This window comes from Lentinus tigrinus (genome assembly GCF_003813185.1).
Source record: "Lentinus tigrinus ALCF2SS1-7 unplaced genomic scaffold L226scaffold_43, whole genome shotgun sequence".
NCBI lineage: Eukaryota > Fungi > Basidiomycota > Agaricomycetes > Polyporales > Polyporaceae > Lentinus > Lentinus tigrinus.
In genome coordinates this window covers 52952-73999 of record NW_027137952.1, presented here as the reverse complement: position 1 = coordinate 73999, position 21048 = coordinate 52952, and the positions used below count along the sequence as shown (strand labels likewise).

The following is a 21048-nucleotide window of genomic DNA, read 5'->3' as shown; positions in this document are numbered from 1 at the left end:
ATATTTCGCGCAGGCCTCGTGGAGGTCGCAATTTTCGGTCACTAGTCGCAGTAAGCTGGAAGGTGATCATGCCTGAGTACAACGCAACTGGAAAGCGCTCAATAGCGCTCAATGCATCTGAATAAGCGATGGAAGTCCGGAAAAGACAACCTTCTACTTCGACCATAACCACTCCTGCTAGGACACCACCTTTCTGACCCCATACCTGCATGTCATACTTCATCAGGTGCGTGGCTGCAGGAAAGAAAACGCTGATGCAGTCCGACTGGAACTCAGAATACGTCGTACTGACTCCTACCTATGTAACGCAGACACGTCAACGGCCTGAGCATCGACGCTCTCCCGACGGAGACGCTGCTCCATATTTTCTCTGAATGCGCGGTCCTGACAGAAGCGGGGTGGAAGAAGGATCCGGAGAAGTCAATATATCTATGGACTCGCATTCTGCGCGTTTGCCGCCTGTGGCGGGACATCGCGCTGTCCTACCCTTTCCTCTGGACGGGGATCCTCATGCGCGAATCGCTCAGGATCTCGTTCAACACTCTCGCACAGCTCTTTCTCCAACGCTCCCGGGGAAAGCCTGTTCGCCTCTACGTTGTAGCATGTCGATCGCCTCAGATCAGACACGAGATCGACTGGCGGCTTCGGCAGCTTCTCCAACAGGCGATTCCGCGCGCGACGGAGATCCATGTCCACCTGATGCGGAACACCGAGTTGGAGTCGTTCTGGTCGACGTTCGCTGCGCCGGCGAAGTTGATGTCTTCGTTGCGGATTGTGTGCAAGATTGATCCCCCGCCAGTCAATCAGAGACTACCCCAGGCGCATCAACAGTTGAACGTCGATGTGATTCCACAGTCGGGGTTATTTCTCGACACCACACCACTTCTGCGGTCAGTTAGCATACACGGTGCACCGTTGGTGGACGCGGAGTCGAAGACACCGAAGCTGCTGCTCCAGATGCTCCAGTCTATCGAGCTCGTCGACTCGGAGGACTCGCACTACCCAATCAACCAGTATCCAACCCCGCTGCATCATCTCCGAGTCACCGCTACGGTACTCACTGCGCTCACGATACGTTCATTCAACCTGCTACCATTACCCAACTTCAGCCCGCATGTCATCGTATTTCCACGTCTGCAAACACTAGAGGTCAGCAGTGCCTCCTCCTTTGCCGCTGAGATCCTGAGACGTGTGGGCATCCCGCAGACTGCCGGGGTACGCATCGATCTCTTCCAGCACGCCTCTGGCTGGATGCTCAGAGAGAGATGGGCCGCGATCCGGAGACATGACGGAATCTCGTCTGCTCTGGTCAAGCTATTAGCGGCGAGCCTGTCGATTCGTGCCATTTCCGTCACCCCCACGGGGGTCGATGGGGACCGGCGCGTGTTCCATTCGTTCTGGACGGATATACCTCCGAATACCCTACCATGTTGCCCGGAATGGGCCCCAACCTCCCTCAGGATGACGCCTCGTCTATCTTTCGCCAATGCCGTGCAAGCATCTTATCCCCTAGCTCATGGTATGGCTCACTGGTGCGACGTACTGTACCCAGACATGGCTGACCTGCTCAGCTTACTCCCGCTCACGACATGCCGGGTACTCTACCTTCACCAAATCCCCGCCGACACCGCTTCCTGGGAAGGCGACGCCCTCCTGAGCAGCGCTACGAGTCTACATACGATTGAAGCCTGGGGAGACATGGCCGCGAAGGCCCTGACCAACTTGCTCAATCCACCGTCCGAGGAGACGTTGACCACGCGATTATCCTCGCTGCGTGTTATCAGTTTCGTCGGACTCACCATGGACTTCCAGACTCAGGTACTTGTGCCGTTGCTTGCGACGATTTCCGTTCGTCGAGCTGCTCACGGCCTTGCCACTCTGGACGTCCAGTTCCGAAACTGTGTGGACGCCAGGCCTCCACAGTAATCGGGATCCTAAGTACTTACAAGAATCTATTGTTCTAACTATATATGTACACTCTATAGTATACGTTCAGTACTCAAAACGTGCAATGTTGCTCCATATCATTACATCTGTACTGGATGCACGGAGACCTGCAAACATGTTGATCTATGAGCTCTCTACAGTGGAGTTCGGGCGACGTCACGCACCTGCACGCCAGTCAAGTCCGCAGCGCATGCTTCGAAGCTCTCGAGATTGTTCTGACCAATCTCTTCTGATAGAGACTTCCGGCAATTGAGGCTGCATGTAGTTACTCAGCTGACATGTCGGCCCACCGGACAATTAAGGGCACGTACAAGACCATCATGGAAGCAGGATACACTGGATTGAACCATAGTCAGCACGGGATGCCCGCCAGCTGGGCGCACTTACGCTTTGTAAGGGGAATGGCTACCGCAACGTAATAGAGTTTCTTGGGCAGCCAGATGGCCTGTGTTTTGATCAGTCCAATCGCGGTCTTATAGGATTATGACGATGGGGCGGAACATACTAACACCAAAGCGGGCACTTGTCCAATGCTGCACGGCGAAGAGTGTGAGGACAGGGCACAACACCGTACTCAGACAGTTAGATGTTACCCTATCAACGTAGCTGTGATATGTGCAGATCAGCGAACAGTCTCTCTGCTACTGGAGTAGCAATTGGGGTATCCTCACTCGAGACCACCGCATACGTCATCAGAGTCTTCAAGACGTTATTCGTACTAAACCGTATGCCTGTCAGTGGGAACACTGCGGAAAGGATCCGCTGAGGAGGTACTCACCTCCGGAAAGGGGACCGGTTCTGACGCAAGAGGACTACGAAAGTTGTTGTGAGGACAAGATCCGCCAAAAGCGTCGTCCCGAAGAAGGCTGCGTCGAGACCCTGAGGGGCCCAAAGTCAGGATGCAATCGCACAGTCACGTGTAGCGTATCACATACGGTAGAATCGCTCCAGTGTGCAACGTCGGTGGCCTTGAAGCTGCTCAGAAGTGTCAGACTCGTCCTTGCCGTAGTATAAATGTCATTATGTACCTCTTCACGGTCGTCGCTAGGCAATCACTATAAGCGCAAACCGCGATACGCATGGACCGTACACACCTATGAGAACGCCTTCCACCGGCAACAGTTCAGATCGGCGTTAACTCCAATGAAGCATTGCGGGAAACGGTACGCTCACCCAAGCCTGCCCCGATGATTACTCCCTGCCAGGATCGGTTAGAAAGCATACACTAATGAAAGTCCCGTCTCTACTCACGGCTACGCCCACTAGAACGGCACACTCTTGCTTGACTGGGAAACGATGAGAATTAGGCAATCGTCGTCGGCTAGACTATTATGCGGCGAGTGTAACGAACACAAGTAGACGCGCCTAGCATAGAACCTAACAGGTAATCAATTCCAAAGTGCAATCGAGAGGATGAAAGTTCAACCCACGCTTGCACCGCGACCACCACAATACCCTGAACTTGCTATCAGATCAACGGCGGCGGTGATTACGGCAACAATCGACGTACCCCTGTCGGCGGGCATACCTGGCGCAACGTTTGAGGGATGAGGTTCGGTGCAGCTAGATGCTAGTTCTCCACTCACCCGCAGGGACCTAACGAGCACAACCTCAGCAAGAGTCAATGGGCAGCTCCGAGTGGTGCCATCCACTCACCACACAGGGGCATCCGATACATGCGCCTGCCCGCGTTCCGAGACCAGATAGAAGTAGCTTCGCGAACACTGTCAGCAAATAATTTTGGCTGAGAGAGGGGGGGGGGCGCAATGGTGACGAACCATACATGAACTAGAAAGGCCGAGCTCAAGGCATCCACGACCCTATGTGCCCATTTCTCAGCAGGAGACAGGCCTCGAACCAGGGCAAGTCGACATACATAATTGAAGCAACCTGCTGATAGTTAGCGAAGCGGAGCGACCTCGACCGGCCTCACTCACGTAGACTTTAAGGAAGAGGCCATCCGTTGGATATAATCGGAAATACTTGTACATTTGGTGCACAGTCCCGCCGTGTATCCTGGAGACCAGAATCAGCGCTCCGAGATACGCGGACGACAATCGAAGACACGTACATGAGGCTCAGGAAGGTACTGAGCAGAAGAGGACCCATACTGTCCTCCAAAGACACGCTCATGATCGGGAGCAGCTAGGAAGGTCTGGCCTCCATCCCGTCTGGGCCCGCGAGATATTTGAAGGCCAACGCCGCAAGAACGTACGTAGATGTTGGCTGCAAACATCTCTCATCGTCCGGGCACTTGCGGAACGCTCGCCGGGCAGAGAAGTATACCCGAGATGGTGCTCAATTTATATTAGCCTCAAGATTGCTATTTGCGTAACACGACGTGCAAGTGCAGATTCTATAGGTCAGGACATGCATCAGAAATTCATGGGGAGTCTATCATTTCCTTTGTTTTCGAGGGCGCTTAAGCCAAAAAGCCAGGAACTGAGAGACTCCCCACCAATTTCTGATGCATGTCCTGACCTATAGAATCTTTGTCCGCACGTCGTGTAACGAGAACGCCTGGCGTTGCAAATTGATTTTGCATTGGAAGTTTGCTGACCCCCTAGTCCAGCGCTCGGCATTATCGACGTGCAGTTCTGTAAACCCGAATCTATTGGATGCAAGCCTTGGAGGCGAACTCCAGGTGCTGTGCCAACTTCTTCTTGGTGCTTCGTGCCAAGGAGGAATGTTAGCACGACATCCCGACCGAGAGGACAAAGACTCGTACCATGAATAGTATGTAAAGAGCCTCGACAGCATTGAACGAACATCTCAGCGGCGGCTCAGCGAAGACCGAGAAAGCTCTGCTCCTCGACCACCTACATTGACTCAGCATGGATCCACCCATAGCCGCGAGTCCCCGCCCGGACTTTGTCGGCATCCTCAATGGTCGCCGCAGCGACTCGAATGTGCCCCACTTCCGCCGGCGGGCGATGCTTCGATGCTGGACGTGTCTTGGGGAGAGCATGTATGGTCAGTCCCGCTTCCAGTCTTGGTCATGGTGACTAAAATACGTAGTGTGCCCACAGGAAATTAGCGCGGCCTTGGAGATTAGGATGGGCGCGTCATGATGAGCCTCGCATGATGGCGGACAATGCACGGGGAGGTATCTCAAGGTCGTAACGTCATGGCGCACCGTGAGTTGAAACGTTCAGTATATCGCCGTGCGACGCCGCCTGAGGCCTAAGCAAGGGGCTTGTGGCTCGTTGGCCTCGTATGCGTACGCAACCATCGTACCAGTTCGACGTACAGATAATTCTGAGGAATAGAGATCACATCCGTCGTGAACTCATGTATGGAAGAACGACAAGGAACTCACATGTTCAACCTCCCCTCACGAGATCCCCCGGGTTATTTGGAAATAACATGTGAATGTGGAAGGAGGAAGACAGGTCGGACTCGCGTGCCGGTGTTTTGTGGACTTGAAGCGCGCGGGACTTGCCGGCCACTGATATTGGCCTGAAGGCTGACCGTACAGGTAACAGTTGAGACGGTCGGCGGTACCTCTTACTTGTTGACGAAGGACAGGAACGTTCGAATGTGACTTCCAAGGAACTTCATAATCGGACCTCAAGCACCACCACGAGAAAGGTAAGAAATTAACAGGAATAGATATACAAATAGTACAACAGTACGTCCAACCAAATGACGGGCATCGCGCCTACTGCTCGCTCACGAAGATCGCGGCCATACCCATACCCGAGCCGATACACATACTCGTGCAGAAGATCTTGCTCCCCGTCTGCTTCGCGATGTTCAGACCGGTCGCGATCTGCCTTGAACCAGCTGCAGCAAAACACGTCAACACAAATCACAAGTCGTCACAGAGGACCAGACGTACTGCAACCCAGAGGGTGGCCGATGGCGATCGCGCCACCGTTGAGGTTGACCTTCTCGAAGGGAATGCCAAGGTGCTGTACCGAGTAGACAGCCTGGCTGGCGAACGCCTCGTTGATCTCGTAGAAGTCGATCTCGTCCTTGGTGAGGCCGGTCTGCTCGAGCACCTTCGGGATGGCGTACGCAGGGCCGACACCCATGATGCGCGGGGGAACACCGACTGCGGACGCAGCGACGAACTTGCCGACAATGGGCAGGCCGAGCTTCTTTGCGACTGACCGGCGAGCAAGGACGACAGCGGCTGCGCCGTCCGAGACTTGCGACGCGTTGCCTACCCAGGATAGTCAGAACATGTTATTCATGGTCGCACTCGTACCGAGTTAGACGTACCGGCGTGCGTGGTTCCATCCTTCGCAAACGCGGGCTTAAGCTTGGCAAGCGACTCGGCAGTGACGCCGTCCCGGACACCGTCGTCACGGTCGACGATGATCTCAGACTCCTGCTCCGTCTTCGGGTCGACAATCTTGACCTTGAGCGGTACAATCTCGTCCTTGAACTTGCCCGCCTTCTGGGCAGCGGCGGCCTTCTGGAAGGACTTTGCGGCGAACTCGTCCTGCACCTGGCGGGAGATGTTGAAGTCCTTCGCGACGTTCTCGGACGTGATACCCATGGGAATAAGGCAGTCCTCGGCCTCCTTGCACGAGAGCACGGCCTCTGAGAAGCCATCAGGCATCGCGCCGCCGCCGTAGCCGAACGTCATAGACTCAACACCAGCACCTGCGTCGTGCGTGGCATGATTGAGAAGTCGGAAGGCGCATATAGGATGTCTACTCACCGATGCCAATGTCAATCTGACCGTTGATGATCTCGCCTGCAATAATGTTGACAGCCTGGAGGCCGGACGCGCACTGGCGGTTGGTGGTGCTGATGGGGACGGTGTTGGGGATGCCGGCATGGAGAGCAGCCATGCGCGCGGCGGACGCGCCTCCACCAGCGGGGAGGACGTTGCCGACAGTAATGTCGCCAATCGCGGCAGGCTCGACGCCGGCCTTTTTCACGACCGCGCTCAACACGCCCGAGAGAATCTCCTCTGGCCGGGTGTCCTTGAAGCCGCCCTTCTTCGCCTGTGATGACCATATGAGTACTGCACCTGCTTGACTGACACTGCGAACGTCGCTATATGCGCGTCCTCCACCCTCCCCTTCCTCCTTTACGGCTAGACACGTACCTTGGTGATTGCAGAGCGGATAGCTGCGACAATGACGACGTCATTGTCGTTCTGCGTGAGGGCGCGCGCTTTGGGCGTAACGGCGGTGAAGTTTTGGATGCGCTGGGTGAGGGAGGTCATTGTGGGCGACGGCGAAGACAGGTTCGGAGATGGTGGTCGTGGAGGGGGGTGAATATGAGGAGAAGAGGGAGATGCAAGCAGGCTTTATGGTGCCCGAGGATGATGTGAGCGGTCGGTCACCAAGTCGCGCCGATCCATGTGAATTCCTACCCCGCATCACACCAGCGGTCCGGGGTAAGCGCCAAGGCCCACTAAGCTTAAAGCAGAGATCATCGGCAACAGGAAAGGGATTACTTAGAGTGCAGAAATGCTAGCTTTTACGAGGTCAAACACCCTTCGGAAAGAGTAGGTTGGAACTTTTGGATAAACCAATTATGGGAAAACATGTAAGGGTTTAGGTGCAAAACATCAGATAAGGCAAAGCTTAACGTTTACAATCCGATTTCTATCCCGCTGTCTCCGCCTCCCTCCCCCCCGAAAGAATGGGTTCTTTGCAATGACATTCATCAGCACATCGGACTGGTTATTTAGATAGAAAAGTCTCTCTTCGTCTCCGGTCCAGACCCATCTGGGCGCTCCCAGGAACGCCCGCTGCCTATATAATGGACTGCGCTCAGCGACATCGTTTACATTGCACTGTACCTCAAGCTTCCATCCCCAATAATGGCGTACGAATACTATCGCACGTCCGTCCCTGGATGGGGAACATCGCAGGTACTCAGCTCTTTCACCCAGCTCGCTCGCCATGCTGAGATGAGTGTCTTGTAGTTCCAGTTTGGCCCTCCTCCCATGCCAGCTTTCCAACCCCAGCCAACCTGTAAGTCTCTTTGTTGCAGAAGACATCGCGGAAGTAATCCATGCCGACCGATTATTACAGGGACCGGATACGATTTTTACAATGCACATGCATTCAACCCTGACCCGTAGGTTGACGAAGCGTCCCGAGACGTCTCATCGATAACTCACGCCTCCCGGTGCTTCCAGTGCCCTCTACAACTCCGTGATTGGCCGGATAGGCTCGTATACGGGGCTTGGTCTCGATCACCGCACTGCACGCTATTGGCACGGTCTCATCTACAGCGGCATGGTAGGCGTTCTGCCGTCTCACATTACTCGATTTCTCACCCTCACTGTGCTCTCGTGAACAGCAACCGCTCACACAGGTACTGCCGGCTGATATGGGTGCGGCGGCGGCGTACGAGGTTTATCGGACTTGGAAGTACAATTCGTCTCTGTACCAGCCACTCAGCGCGGACCGTATGATGCAGCGGGAAGGTTTAATCGGGATGGCCATAGGCGAAGGTATTGTCGTTCCCCGTGTCTTCTCCGCAATCGATCTGACGAGTGTTTCTCAATAGCCACGCGGTTATGGCAGTACTCCGGACGCTCGATGGATGCCTACGGGCAACGGGCAGCATGTGAGGCCGCAGCAGCGACTGCAGCACTCCTCGCTGACGAGGTACGCTTCTGATAGCATCCCAGCGTGGCGACACACCTACAGTACATACTGACCGAACACTCAACGCAGTTTATATCGATGCTCGGCGGCGGAGCGACCGTGTTCCCCGCAAGCCCAGTCATGTCGCCCTACATGATGCCCTCCACCCCCGTGCCCGTATCCTACGCGGGCTCCGAACCCGGATACCTCGGCGCCGGGATGTATGGGGGCTACTCGCCCTCTGCGGGCACGATCGCTGCTCCCGCAGGCTCGACGGTCATCGTTTCGCGGCCGCGACGCCACTCGTACGAGCGCGGCCGCACGCATTCACGCGATCGTTACGGGGAGCATCACCACCACCATCATCGCGGCCGGAGCGTCGAGGTCATCCAGACAGGCGGGCCCGGGTATGGGTACCAGCCGTACTATGGAACTGGGTACGCCGGAGGATACGCCCCTGCGTACAATGGGTACGGGTATGGTGGGTATGGTGGGTATGGTGGGTACGGCAGCGGGTATGGGTACGGGTATGCTCCGTACGGATACGGGGGCCAGTATCCCTCTGGTTGTGTGATTTGCTGATTTTGCTCCTGTGACTTGTAGCTTAGGGTCTCGTTGCTGTGATCTATCGCATCTCTGTACTAGTTGTACGCTATTCCCCGCCTGCAGGCCATGCATACCCCGTATCATTACCATCCTCACTACTGAATGTACTTCTACACATGTATCGTGTATGATCGATGTGTATTGTATCTTCTGCTGTATATAAACGGCGAACTCCTTTGGATGCCGCTCATGACTTTCCTCCTTGGCATGCGTTAACCCCAACAGCTCTGCAATGAGTGCGCGGTACTAGAGCGCCCGCCGATCTCAGCCTCCGCCGTTCGAATGTACCTCTGATGGGCCACAGTCCCACAGGAACCATGCTGACCTTCACGGTCATCCAAATCTGATACAGAAAATATGGATTGAGACAAGATGCTTGGAGCACGAGCGTGCGGAAGCGTGACATAAGGCTAGTCGCCAGAGACACGCATCTGTTCGAGCCAGATTCGAGCCCACTGCGACCGAATCCGATCCTGATGATAGTTGTGGCTAACGTGTATTGCCATGAGACAAGTCGTACAAGTGCAGATGACAGATAAAAATGCCTAGCGAAACAGGTTGCGTGTATACGATACATAGCGTGTAAGGTGTGGTATGCGATGCGAGGGTATTACGTAGGAAAGCAAGTACACAACTCGTTATTATAATCGTACAGCGGCAGAAAACAACCCACAGCAATAGATCCAGAACAGCAGAGCAAATCGAAGGCGTCCTCAAGCCTGAATGGGCTCCCACTCCCCCCGCCCCGACATGGACGTCGGCGGGGCATCCTTGGCCTGCAGCCCAAACCACGCCGGGATCTGCTCCCAAGCCTCCCTCCTCGCCTTCGCGACCGCGATCGAGAAGTCCTCCTTGCACGACGCGCAGATCCTCAACCCGCACTGGCGCGTCCCGTCCGAGAAGTCCGTCCGCGAGAGCATCTCGACGCCCTGCAGCAGCGAGAACAGCGGATCCGCGTCGCGCCCCGTCGCGATCCCGCCCACCGCGCGCAGCAGGTTCAGCATGATGAAGTAGTACGACTCGCGGCAGTGGTGTCCGTTCGCGTGGGGCCGGTTCGCGCAGTTGGCCGAGATCGCGCGCCCGGAGAGCTCCTGCTCGATGAACGCCGCGAGGAAGCGCTGCCCCTGCTCGCGCCCGCGGAAGACGGCTTGCAGGTCGGAGAGGTCAAGCCTGACGATGACCGTGTTCGGATCTTGGGGGTCCGCGTGCGCGTGTGCGCGGCTCCGGCTGGAGAGCAGCGCAGGCACGGTGGATGCTCCGGCGGCAATCTTGCGTGGGCCGTAGCGCGAGAGGTCGTACAAAGCGGAAGGAAGCATGTGGTCCAGTCCCAGCTCTTGGCAGAGTTGGATGACGAGGATCGGATGCGGAAAGTGCTCGCGAGGACAGTAGCGTGTGTCGACTGTGGCATGTTGCTCGCGCTTGTCCCAGCCGCCCAGAGTAGTAGGCCAATCCGCCTCGAGGCGCATCAAGCAACGCTCACGGAGGTGCTCAATCAGGTACTTGGTCGAGAGACGGAGCACGGCCGAGACTGCGCAGAAGTCGCCTGAAGTCCGCTTGGTGAAGTACCTAATGTGACGTTGCGGAGTGAGTGTCAGAACTCGACGTGTCAGCCGCGTGGAAGAACTCACAGGCCGTCGTAGAGTGCCCGCAGGAGGTGCAGCACATCTCCTGGATCGTCGTGTAGCTGGACCCAAGGGCACCCATCGATCATGTCACCCACAGGCTGGGGGAGGGAGAACATATCGTGGAAGATGTCGGAATGGCGCACGAGCTGGCCCCGATGCACCTTGAACGCGACATCTTGCACGAGGAGGATGATGTTGCCGTCAGCGAACCAGAAGTCCGTCGTCCTGAAGTGCTGCAGGTTCGGGTGGGCGGGCATGGCTGCGTCGGGCTTGAGGTGGTCGTGGGGGCAAGGAATGGGGGAAGTGGAAAGAGGACTGCGGGAGGCGCAGGGCGGGACGTGCACCGACTACACCCCTGCAGATCACGATTGAGCCCGACGTCAGCCCCCCACCTCCGCAATAATGAAACACCGGATTAGAGGCCGAGAAGCATTGGCATAGCTACTATGTGCTAGCGCCGAGGCCAAAATGTAACGGTAGATACACTATGAAAACACTAAGACCACATAATACACATGTCCACGAGAGAGCTACAGATCATGATCATGAATCATAAAAGGTCATTAAGAGGCGTAACATGTCACTCGGACTCAGCGCGAATTCCCAGAATGACGGGACTGCGCATGTGAAGTCGGACGTCCAGGGACCTGAATGCTGACCTGCGGCGAGGCAGCCCTACCCACATGTGGGGAAGCATGCATGACAGGCGGGGGCGACGGTATGAGACCAGGAGGTGGCCCAGCCATCATATACACCGGCACAGCCTGGTGAGCCTGAGCCTCCGGGGACCGCGACATGCCAGAGGACGACGAGGATGAGGTTCCTCCTGGGTGTGCCATCGGCGTGGACATCGGCGACTGGTAGACGTACAGCGGCTGCGGAGGCGCGAAGTAGTAGCTGTACGACATCATGTGGTGGCCCTGCCCGTGCGAGGACGCCCCGGGGGAAGGGATGAGAGCGCCTGGAGAGGTCATGTAGCTCGCGGGCGTACGTCCGTCTGGCTGCATCCGCGTGGCCGAGCGGACGCTCGCAGACGCCTCGCTCCGCGATTGAATCGTGCCGCGGCGGGCAGGTACTGTTGCCGGGGCAAGCAGGTCGATCTCCTGGTGTCCCTTCTGGTTTACGCCAGTGTACCACGACCCGTGTGGCTTCGACTTCCCGACGTGGGCTCTGGCTGACGCCGCGGGGACGTAGTCGAGCGCCACGCGTTCGGACGTCCATGGGAGGTTCCTCAGCTCGCTGAAGAAGTTCTGCACGCGCGTTATGTGCGTCTTGAACGAGTCGTCTGGAGGCGCGAACCTGATCGGGGAATCCATCTTCGCATAGTCGCTCGCCGGGAGGGGGTCGACAGGCTCGGGGCTGCGGAAGCGCGGGCTGCTGGCGACGCTGGCGACGAGGGCTTGACCTCCGTGTGCATGCGAGCTGCTCCGCTGTGACGCCCGGTGTTGACTCAGGCTAGTCCTCTGTTGGCTGCTCCTGCGCGTAGGGTTGGCGTACGAAATCTCCGTAGGAGACTTGGGAGCCGGTCCGGGCATGTCGATGCTTTGGACGTAGTGAACGCTCTCCGGGTTGGCAACGGTGACCCCCGGATCGTCGTAGGCAGGGAGGAAGTGAGACTGTCCAGGGGACATCTCCGTGCCAGGTGCGCCCTTCCGGGTGGCTTTGCGATCGTAAAAGTGGCTCTTCACGACCGCCTTCGGAAGCCTGCGCAGCCCACTCACGAAGCCGCCCACAAATTGCTTCGCTCGGCCCTTGTGCTTCGGTTCTGCCTGGTCGAGTTCCACGGGATATGGGTACGGGTCGTTCTCTGGGACAACCTGCTCCTGAGGTTGAGGCGCGCCGTCATAATAAGCTCCTCCGTCGGTCCATCCTTCCTCGTTCGCGCTCGGCCCTATCGACATGGCCTCCTCCTCACCCTGCTCCTCCCATTCTCGATCGCTCCTGGCTTCGGAAGTGGGCTGTCCGGGGTAGGGTGGATAAGGGTCCGGTTCTCGCTCCTGCTCTAGCTCGGAGGGGGCCGGATAAGATGGGCGAAAGTCCATGGGACCGCGAGAGGGAGGCGGGGATGGCACAGGCAGCGGGCGCGAGCCGACAGACGAGCCTGGAGGGTGTGGGGAGAGCATACCGTTAGATACCCAGCTCGGATTGCTGGCGCGGCTGTATCGCGGTGTGCGACGAGTGCTGGGCGCGGGATAACCATTGCTCTGGCGACCCAGAGGAGACTCAGGGTAGAGACCGTTCCGCGGGCCGTCGTTGTAGTCGGACATGTTGAGACTAGTGGCGACGAAGAGTGTGCGCGTAAAGCAGAGACTTTGTCTGACCTTTAAACGTCCGCAGCCGCCCCACGGACCACGAGGGCACAACGAGGCATTTATTTCCGGGACGGCTGAGTGACTTACACGCAAGGTCTAGGAAAAAGCGGGGAAACATCGAGGACCAGAGCTATGACTGTGCAACGGTTACGAGAACTGGTGGCAAGTTCTTGATTGAGCTTAGCGTGCGAAGGGAGTGCGGTGAAAAAGGGGCCCAACCGGGAATTGAACCCGGGACCTCGCGCAGTTTGAGGTTTTTCAACCCGGGAGCACCCGAAGCGCGAATCATACTACTAGACCATTGGGCCGATAGGAGGTTTTCCAAACAACGCACTATAACAGTTCCAGACGTGTCCTAGCTCTTCGACCACCGACCGGCGACTACTTACCATAGCCTACCTTGACGCATTCCACAACTTGCAGATCCCGGAAAACTAACTGGTACAATGAAGACTTGCTATGAAGCCCAAAAGAGAATCGTACTGCGCCAAGTATTACCTTCTTCTTGTTCGATCTCTTGCCATTAATCTGACTCTGAACATAGATCATACTCCTATAGCTATACGGAAACGTAGGCAACATAAGTGAACGTCCTCCTGAACTCGTGGGGAGTACGACAAATCTCTCGGCGCTGGTCAAGGAATATCGCGGGCTTGTCCGGTCACTTGAAGTTCTTCACCATGTGCACGTCTGCCTCGTAGATCTCCAACGGATCATCTTCTGGGCCCTTTCGGCCTACCCAGTGCAGTGCTTGCAAGCGCAAGTCGGATATCTCGATGCGACCAAAATACCATGGATGATTGGTATATTCACCCCAATCGTGTTTGGCGGCATCGCACTGACATGAAGCATTAGCATGGCCACAGCAAGTGAGAACACGTCTTACCTTCAGAAACTTGTCATAGGCCTTTGCCACTCCTTGCGCAATCGAGCCATACGTGCCGTCAGGTGAGACTTCGTACATCCACTCGCGCTCTGTCCCGGGCCACTAAATCACGGTCGTATGTCAGTATTCATTCCGACTCAGATAATTCGTTATAGACGCACCCGGAGCCGCAACAAGAACTTCTTTGCGTGCCAAGGGTCCACCACCTTCCTCAGAGTCCACATCGCGCCGCCGGACCGTTCAAAGTGTTGCGCCTGGTAGCCGTAGCGGAGGACCTCTGCCATCGGTGCACCCCGATTATCGTCGGTGAAGAATATCGGGTACGGCAGGAACGACCAAGATGGGAGCTCCGGCGGTTGGAGTCCTTCGCCGCAATTCACGGGAACGCGCACCCGGAACCTCTCACCTTCAAGAGCGATGTTGGGACCCCACCCGAGGGCATCCCAATTGACACCATCCCACCAATCAATAGGGCGCTGTATCCAAGGCTTCAAGCACGACACTGGATCCTCAGTAGGCGGACGCGGGTGGATGGGCGTCATGATGATGCCCGACTTGGTGAGGAATGGCTTGCCAAGGGTGAAACCCGTTGAAGGAGTCGTCGAAGACATGAACAAGTCCCAGGAAAGGTGCGTAACAGTGGGAGGCAGTGCGGCCATCCCGTCGAGAGCTCGAGATTATTTATATGTGTCTTCGTAGGTCGGAGCTTGGGCCTGTGGCGGTGGACACGGAGTCCAAGCGAACGCAGCGACAGGAAAGCCACGACGCAAGAATGCGCCGCGCGGTACTAGCAAAGAAGCGTTCATTGTATGTGTGTATTGGGATCTGCCATCATGCTCCGCAGCGCATTGTGGTCCACAATAGAATCGTGTGCAATTGACATCCGCCAATACTCTCATTTGATTGTACTCAAATCATGTGGCATGGCAGTCGTCGCAACCTTCGAATTGTTCGCAAAGCAAAGGGTCTGCAGACGATTATGAGTAGAATATATCGAAAGTTGTACCGTACATGATCAGTGACGTGGGTATAAGTCGCGCGCAGACAATATGAAACGAACCGAGACAGAAAAAGGATTAGTCCGCCTCTGGATCGTCGGGGAATATGAAGATCTCTTTGAAGGTATCGGGCAGCTCGATTGGCCGGAAAACTTCATGCACCTCCGCCTGGAACGTGTTTTCGCCTATCCGATGTAGTGCCACGAGATGAAACGTGCTGAGGATATAACGATAGCACAGGCAGCTCTTCCAGTCGGAGGGATCGGGGATCGTCAGCGTATCGTCCAGGATGCGCCACCGTTCCTCGTCGACCGTACCGCGCCACTTACAGTGCCTTGGAGCTTGCTGAAGTCCGGAAGAGACTCGCGTTGAGTGTCAGCAATACGGATACTGTGTTCGTGGTGCTCACCAGCATGAAGCTCAAATATGCCTTTGCGACCTCTGCAGCGAGCTCTCCGCGCATCGCAGAACTTGAGATGGATATCCGACGAGACATGTACTGCGGATACCCGGGCCACTGGAATTACGGAGCGATGAGAGAGCGAATCGTCAGTTCTGCGCAAGGGAGTATTCGTAGAATACGCACTGCAATCCGCAACACGAGCCCGAACACGGGCGTATCGCTGCCAGGGGCGCAGTACACCGTCCCCATCTTCTGGCGCAGGTAGTCCGAGTCCGAGGAAGATCGCGAAAACAGAAGTAACTCCTCCATAGAGACGCTTCGTCTGTCGTCTGTCGTAAAATAGATGGATGCTGGAGGCCATCTTATCAATTCGTGCTCGCCAAGTTGCCAGGATGACGACTCCGTGCCAGTGTCGTGGATGTCTTTCAAGTTGGTGCGCCCCGGTGGCGGCAGTGGCGGTACGCATAATCGGAACGCCTCTCCTTCGTAGGCGGGTCTTGTCTCTGAACTTCGAAGGAGAGCATAGAAAACAAGCTGCGGCTCCTGGAAAATATCCGAGAAGGCTTCTGTAGGACGCATGATCGTGGAGTGCAAGTGGGAGGAGATGAGAGGAGATGAGAGGAGGGACACGCAATCCGGATCAGGATGAGCCACCGGCCGCTTTATTGTCGACGTCGTTGATCATAGCTTCTGACACCTGCCCATTGGGGTACGTTGGGGCAAAGTAGGTCTGTGTGTATGAGTGTCGTCCACAAGAGTAAGACCGTGCAGAAGCGCCGGCACTCCGTCGAGGCAGTGCCATGCGCACAGGAGAATACAACGTTTTCCTATATAGAGGTGAGTATAAGAGAACAACGCCCTGGAGACGGACGACGGAGGACCTTGGTACTAGGGTCCTTATTGTGGATCAGGCCTCGGGAACAGACTTGTCGCGTGCGTGTGATGCGATAGGAAAGCACTACATTGATGTGATGAGAGGACGTAGCAGAGTATGCGAAGAAAGTATGTGAAGAAGAACATGATAGTAGGTGTGGTAACATATGCGCATAAACGAACGACGGATAAGAGGGGAGACATAACAACAACAGAGAAACTGGGAGAGCATACTAGTGCCTGGGCGCGACCAGCTCGATATCCGCCTGGTAAATCTCTCCATTCACCCAGCACAACCGATGAAGCCGCAAGTTGGGAAGGATATTGATATCGTCGTCTTCCCCAGTGATCTGCCACGCGGCTCCCTCATCGGGCTGGAAATCCCATTCACGTGCTTCCTGTTGAGAGTATAGGTCTGAGCGCATCTGAGCCATCGCGTGAACGGAAATACGCACCTGGAGGAAGCTCTCGTACGCTCGCGCAATCGCAAGAGCGATCGACCAGGTCGACCCATCGTGCTCTAATAACACTCTTTGGGTGTATTGCCGATATCCCGGCCACTGGAGAGTAGGAATTGTCAGCTGGAGAGTGCGACGTGATCATAAGGGAACGTACACTTATGTGAAACCATGTCCGTTCCGGAAATAAGATCACCGAGTCGGGCATCCCTAGGACCCAGTACCACGCGGGGAAGTGCTCGTTGTCAAGGATGTCCTGAAGGGAAATCCCTTCTTCATGGATACAAAAGGAGAAGGGATTCGATGGGAGGTCCAGCCAAGGTGCCGGCATAGACACCCGAAACTCCGACGGGATCCTTCGAGGTATAACGACCCGTGAGGAGTTGTCAACGTGGTGTTGCCACATCTCGTCTATCTCTTGAATATAGCTATCCATGGCAACGGAGGAGGAACTGAGGTATGAAGAAGAGAGTGGCGGAGGCGACGTGCACTTGCTGCTTGACATGGTCCCCAACCCCGCTCGCTGTTAAGTACGAAGACCACGGCCATCGCTTTGACTGTACGCTTTGGCACTCGAGGAGGGCCGCATTGACATGTCCAAGCTGTAGAGATGTGTGCGAGAGCGTGCCGTGCCTTGCGGCAGACCAGCAAGGCGGAACACCAGGAGACGCCCGACCGCTAGCGAGAGTACAAGGACGTCCAGATATGTCGTTTGTGGCCCGTCAGTGAGGATGAGAACAAAGCTTAAGTCCGCGAGCCTGGTGGGACAATGAGTAATGGTCGATCTGGTGAGAAATCGGTCGAAATTTGACCGTGCAAGGTGGGTACACTTACCAGGTAAGGTAGGATCGAGCCTTCATCACGACCGCGCTTTGGCTCGAGAGCACGCCGGTAAGGCCCAAGCGTTCACTGCGTGTATTTGACCGATACTGGATCGACGAGTGGACGGCACGTAGGGCCGTTGCCGGCTCGGGGCCGTAGGAGGTCAGTCGAGCGCCGCCGGACGGGGAGATCATCCGGGCCTCGACGATCGCTGTCAGACGGAATCGGCAACACGAAAAAGTCGCCTAGAGAGCGTAGTCTGTCTTCTGGGTAGCCGTCGTGCCAGGATAGTACACTTAATTCGTGGGCGCGATGTTAAGTCCCTCATCGCGGACGCCGGTCCAGGTGGAACGGATTGAGTCTCTAGTATCGCAACATAGTATACCTAGAGGTGTGTCAGCATTAGTACGCCAATCATCCAGTGCGAGTGATCCTCTCAACGTACTTACGAGTGGAGGTGTACTCACAAAATGAGTACCAAAAATTTGTGATAGATCGGGTCTGAGGCCGTGGGCACTCAGTACAAGATATGCCAGTGACACTGCATCACGAAGACGTTCTCAGGAAGTAAGACATTGTTTCAACTTCTTGCTCAAAGGGAGACGGAGGACGTTGAGTGTATGTCAGTTCGGATAGCGGGCTGCGGGTAGTTGAAGATGCTGGCCAGCCCGAGCGTGTTTAGCCGCCAGCGACCGCTGCCGGCTGCGGCAACGTCCGAGCGCCCGCCTCCTCAGGCTCCTCCCCCCTCCAAGTTGTCATTGTCGCCGTCGTCCGCTCCCTTTCTCTCGTCTACTGTACCCTCAGTACGAGCGGGATTTCTAAACGACTAGCATCACTGTTCGGTACTTAGAACATACGAAGTGCCATGGCTCGTGGCCTCACGCTCAAATGCATACCCGGACGAGAACTCATGAAGACATATGTATGCATGTCTCTTGCACCCGCTCGAAGAGCTAAAATGGTCCTCGTTCGACAGAAGCTTTGTGCCTTGGCTCTGAGGACCCTCTTCTCATGGCCGCACAGCAGCTTCCGCCATCTGTCAGTCTTCCCTACAAGAGCGGCTACTCGTAACTCCGCACCGCCTCGCGGCTCATCCAGACCTTGGACCACCGGTTTCGGCTTGTCTTGCACCTCTACACCGTTCAAATTTAGCGCCGAAGTCTCGGTTGTCTATGAAGTACACGCCCACAAACGGGACAACAGTAGCGACACAGAACCTGCAAGTCACGTTTTGACGTGTACAACAACTTGCCTGCGTACTGGAAGCTGCGACAGACTGACAGCGACGTCTCGGTGGCCATCTAGATACAGAGCGCACATGTTGTTCCGCCTAGCTCTCGCTCAACGTACGCTCGTAAGGCCTTCACCAAGGAGCATCCACTCCTTCATAAGTATCCTCAGCTTATCTCGTGCTGATTCAGTGACTGCGGCTTTCCTCGTGCAGCGCTATCGTATCCACCAGCCATCAGACCAATATACACCGTCCATGCCTTGCGCTTATTCAGCAATCGTATCTCCTCTCGTGCAGCGTGCTGAAAGTGGGTACGAGGCTCAATTGCATCCGTCTCTGCATTTCCGGATTGCTTACCAATCAGATAGGCTAGCTTTATGCTCTGTTGCGCCGCACGTCGATCACCGCAGCGCTCCTCCAGTACTAGTCTAGTCTAGTCGCCTGTTCGGTCGCTGCGATCAAGCTCCAACACCTTCCTACCTGTCAAGCCAATATGCAATGATTCATATTTGGTGCAACACATTCACGATGTGCTTACTCAGCGCAGGATACCCACTATACTCTCCGTTCAGGAAGGCTCTCGCGGCGGCCGACGCGAGGGAGAAAAGTCCTGGGTGGCAGTGCGGGAGGTAACCCCGTTGCGTCTGCCAGTGTTGAAGATCGCATTTGCTTACCAAGCAGCAACGCCTGCAGCGTAGCCGCATCTAACATCGTCTAGGGTGAAGCTCGTAGGAGGATACGTCCTGCAGGCTGCCCCAATCCATCGGTGGCAGCAAGTCTTTGGCGCACGTAGCTTCTCCCTTCTATAAGAACTCAGAAGACGCAACTGTCTCGCTATCACTTCCCCTACACAATCATCCCAGTCACAGACAGCCCTCACACTCGACCTATCACAGAATTCACCATGTCTCACGGAAAGCAGTTCACCCTCTACATGCACACCACCGGGCCTAACGGCTGGTTCGTCCCCTCCATACAATGCTAACTTTCCTGCTACTGAGTATTCTTCCTCATAGGAAGGTCGCGTTCGCACTCGAAGAGCTCGGCCTCACTTACGAGCCCGTCTACCTCAACTTCCAGAAAGGCGAGCAGAAGGCGCCTGCCCACACGCAGTACAACCCGAACGGGCGCATCCCGACGATCATCGACCACCACAACGGCGACTTCGTCCTCTGGGAGTCCTGCGCGATCCTCCTCTATCTCGTCGACAAGTATGACACCGAGAAGCGCCTCACCGTCACCGACGACAAGAAGTACACGCTGTTCCAGTGGCTCTTCTTCCAAGCCTCTGGCCAGGGGTGCGTTCTCTTTCAGGTGGCTTTTGAGATGTCCGATACTGAATGAAGCTCGCGCGAACAGCCCGTACTTTGGTCAGGCCTTCTGGTTCATGAAGTGGCACTCCGAGAAGATCCCGGGCGCGGTTGAGCGGTACCAGAAGGAGACGCTCCGCGTCTTCGGTGTCCTCGACGGTGTCCTCGCCAAGTCGCCGTCTGGCTACCTCGTCGGCGACAAGGTGACCATCGCGGACCTCGCGTTCGTGAGCTGGAACCGGGCCGCCGTCACCGGCATGGTCCCAGCGATGGAGGGCGTCGATGTCGAGAAGCAGTTCCCAGCGTTCTACGCGTGAGTGTTCTCGCTGCCTCGGGCCTCCTTGTGAACTCGTAGAGAGAACGCTAACTTTTTGGAACTGTTCGTAGCTGGTACCAGAAGGTCAACGCGCGCCCGGCGGTCAAGAAGGTGCTCGACCTCTACGACCAGCTGCAGTAGAGGCGGTTACTTGACGGCGACCCACGCTATCGTCCTATGAAGTTTTGGAGTGCACAGGATGGGTAGTCGAAGTACCATTCCAATATTTAGTCCATGATCGGCGAACCGTCTGTATCCAAGGGAGTCCATTTGATAAGAATACCAGCTGTATTTATTTACCTGAACCAGTGGGCGCCCTGTCGTTCACACTATTGAAGTAGGCCCCCCACTCATCCCACCTGTGCGTCATTATCAGACCACGAGGACGAAGAACAACGACTAAATCGAAACTCACCCAAACGACCCCGGCCCGTTTGTCCAAACCGACAGCGTATCGTTCAGCACCGCAAAGTCCGACATAATATCCGAAGTTCCTTGTTCGTTTAGGTGTCCCGCTCCCTCGGGGAAGAGCGACTGCATCCCACTTCCGTCTCCACTCACCTGAGCCCCGCTACTCGAAGACGGGAACAACGACACGGCCTCGCTGTATCCCAGAGGCTCGAGCCCGAACATGGGCATAGGGCCAGTATCAAACTCGGCTTGAGAGGACGGTTCGATGCCCCGTGGACCGCCGCCGC

General features: G+C 56.0%; 11 protein-coding genes and 1 non-coding gene across 12 annotated transcripts; 4 read left to right on the top strand and 8 right to left on the bottom strand.

The window, feature by feature from the left end:
• Positions 1-209: 209 nt before the first annotated feature.
• On the top strand, positions 210-1926 carry L226DRAFT_616573 (uncharacterized protein; the record flags this gene model as incomplete). The annotated part of the gene is made up of 2 exons (XM_067686924.1): positions 210-226; positions 312-1926. The coding sequence occupies 2 exons, from the start codon at positions 210-212 to the stop codon at positions 1924-1926; spliced, it is 1632 nt and encodes a 543-aa protein (XP_067530374.1).
• Positions 1927-2016: 90 nt separating this feature from the next.
• L226DRAFT_616572 (uncharacterized protein) lies at positions 2017-4080 on the bottom strand (the record flags this gene model as incomplete). The annotated part of the gene is made up of 22 exons (XM_067686923.1): positions 2017-2054; positions 2112-2202; positions 2259-2283; positions 2335-2392; positions 2453-2480; positions 2541-2553; positions 2619-2665; positions 2726-2826; positions 2883-2922; positions 2976-2991; positions 3042-3053; positions 3121-3145; positions 3199-3233; positions 3299-3324; positions 3378-3403; positions 3458-3475; positions 3534-3543; positions 3604-3660; positions 3726-3767; positions 3824-3837; positions 3885-3963; positions 4019-4080. 22 exons carry the CDS (start codon positions 4078-4080, stop codon positions 2028-2030), a joined length of 852 nt encoding a protein of 283 aa, XP_067530373.1. The 3' UTR covers positions 2017-2027.
• Positions 4081-5548: 1468 nt separating this feature from the next.
• On the bottom strand, positions 5549-7132 carry L226DRAFT_555028 (thiolase; the record flags this gene model as incomplete). Its single annotated transcript, XM_067683034.1, has 5 exons — positions 5549-5733; positions 5789-6115; positions 6175-6561; positions 6620-6908; positions 7013-7132. 5 exons carry the CDS (start codon positions 7130-7132, stop codon positions 5609-5611), a joined length of 1248 nt encoding a protein of 415 aa, XP_067530372.1. The 3' UTR covers positions 5549-5608.
• A 573-nt stretch (positions 7133-7705) lies between these two features.
• Positions 7706-9305, top strand: L226DRAFT_616570 (uncharacterized protein). The gene is made up of 7 exons (XM_067686922.1): positions 7706-7786; positions 7841-7889; positions 7950-7995; positions 8057-8159; positions 8221-8374; positions 8431-8531; positions 8601-9305. The coding sequence occupies exons 1-7, from the start codon at positions 7736-7738 to the stop codon at positions 9090-9092; spliced, it is 996 nt and encodes a 331-aa protein (XP_067530371.1). The 5' UTR covers positions 7706-7735; the 3' UTR covers positions 9093-9305.
• Positions 9306-9829: 524 nt separating this feature from the next.
• Positions 9830-10998, bottom strand: L226DRAFT_471169 (uncharacterized protein; the record flags this gene model as incomplete). Its single annotated transcript, XM_067676358.1, has 2 exons — positions 9830-10682; positions 10745-10998. The coding sequence occupies 2 exons, from the start codon at positions 10996-10998 to the stop codon at positions 9830-9832; spliced, it is 1107 nt and encodes a 368-aa protein (XP_067530370.1).
• Positions 10999-11164: 166 nt separating this feature from the next.
• Positions 11165-13152, bottom strand: L226DRAFT_264739 (uncharacterized protein). Its single transcript, XM_067673408.1, has one exon. The coding sequence runs from the start codon at positions 13006-13008 to the stop codon at positions 11332-11334; it is 1677 nt and encodes a 558-aa protein (XP_067530369.1). The 5' UTR covers positions 13009-13152; the 3' UTR covers positions 11165-11331.
• A 111-nt stretch (positions 13153-13263) lies between these two features.
• On the bottom strand, positions 13264-13361 carry L226DRAFT_t247. Its single transcript has one exon. It is a non-coding gene; the product is annotated as a tRNA-Pro (tRNA).
• A 97-nt stretch (positions 13362-13458) lies between these two features.
• On the bottom strand, positions 13459-14673 carry L226DRAFT_539443 (uncharacterized protein). The gene is made up of 3 exons (XM_067681683.1): positions 14101-14673; positions 13598-14041; positions 13459-13544 (listed from the first exon to the last, which is right to left on the bottom strand). The coding sequence occupies exons 1-2, from the start codon at positions 14596-14598 to the stop codon at positions 13715-13717; spliced, it is 825 nt and encodes a 274-aa protein (XP_067530368.1). The 5' UTR covers positions 14599-14673; the 3' UTR covers positions 13459-13544; positions 13598-13714.
• A 229-nt stretch (positions 14674-14902) lies between these two features.
• On the bottom strand, positions 14903-16130 carry L226DRAFT_616566 (uncharacterized protein). The gene is made up of 3 exons (XM_067686921.1): positions 15524-16130; positions 15347-15454; positions 14903-15282 (listed from the first exon to the last, which is right to left on the bottom strand). Exons 1-3 carry the CDS (start codon positions 15917-15919, stop codon positions 15016-15018), a joined length of 771 nt encoding a protein of 256 aa, XP_067530367.1. The 5' UTR covers positions 15920-16130; the 3' UTR covers positions 14903-15015.
• A 135-nt stretch (positions 16131-16265) lies between these two features.
• On the bottom strand, positions 16266-17128 carry L226DRAFT_563132 (uncharacterized protein). The gene is made up of 3 exons (XM_067683539.1): positions 16829-17128; positions 16669-16773; positions 16266-16611 (listed from the first exon to the last, which is right to left on the bottom strand). Exons 1-3 carry the CDS (start codon positions 17105-17107, stop codon positions 16447-16449), a joined length of 549 nt encoding a protein of 182 aa, XP_067530366.1. The 5' UTR covers positions 17108-17128; the 3' UTR covers positions 16266-16446.
• Positions 17129-18279: 1151 nt separating this feature from the next.
• On the top strand, positions 18280-19432 carry L226DRAFT_264689 (uncharacterized protein). The gene is made up of 4 exons (XM_067673407.1): positions 18280-18415; positions 18470-19031; positions 19093-19353; positions 19418-19432. Exons 1-3 carry the CDS (start codon positions 18359-18361, stop codon positions 19095-19097), a joined length of 624 nt encoding a protein of 207 aa, XP_067530365.1. The 5' UTR covers positions 18280-18358; the 3' UTR covers positions 19098-19353; positions 19418-19432.
• Positions 19433-19628: 196 nt separating this feature from the next.
• L226DRAFT_493749 (glutathione S-transferase C-terminal-like protein) lies at positions 19629-20638 on the top strand (the record flags this gene model as incomplete). The annotated part of the gene is made up of 4 exons (XM_067677460.1): positions 19629-19688; positions 19745-20052; positions 20084-20347; positions 20422-20638. The coding sequence occupies 4 exons, from the start codon at positions 19629-19631 to the stop codon at positions 20489-20491; spliced, it is 702 nt and encodes a 233-aa protein (XP_067530364.1). The 3' UTR covers positions 20492-20638.
• Positions 20639-21048: the final 410 nt, after the last annotated feature.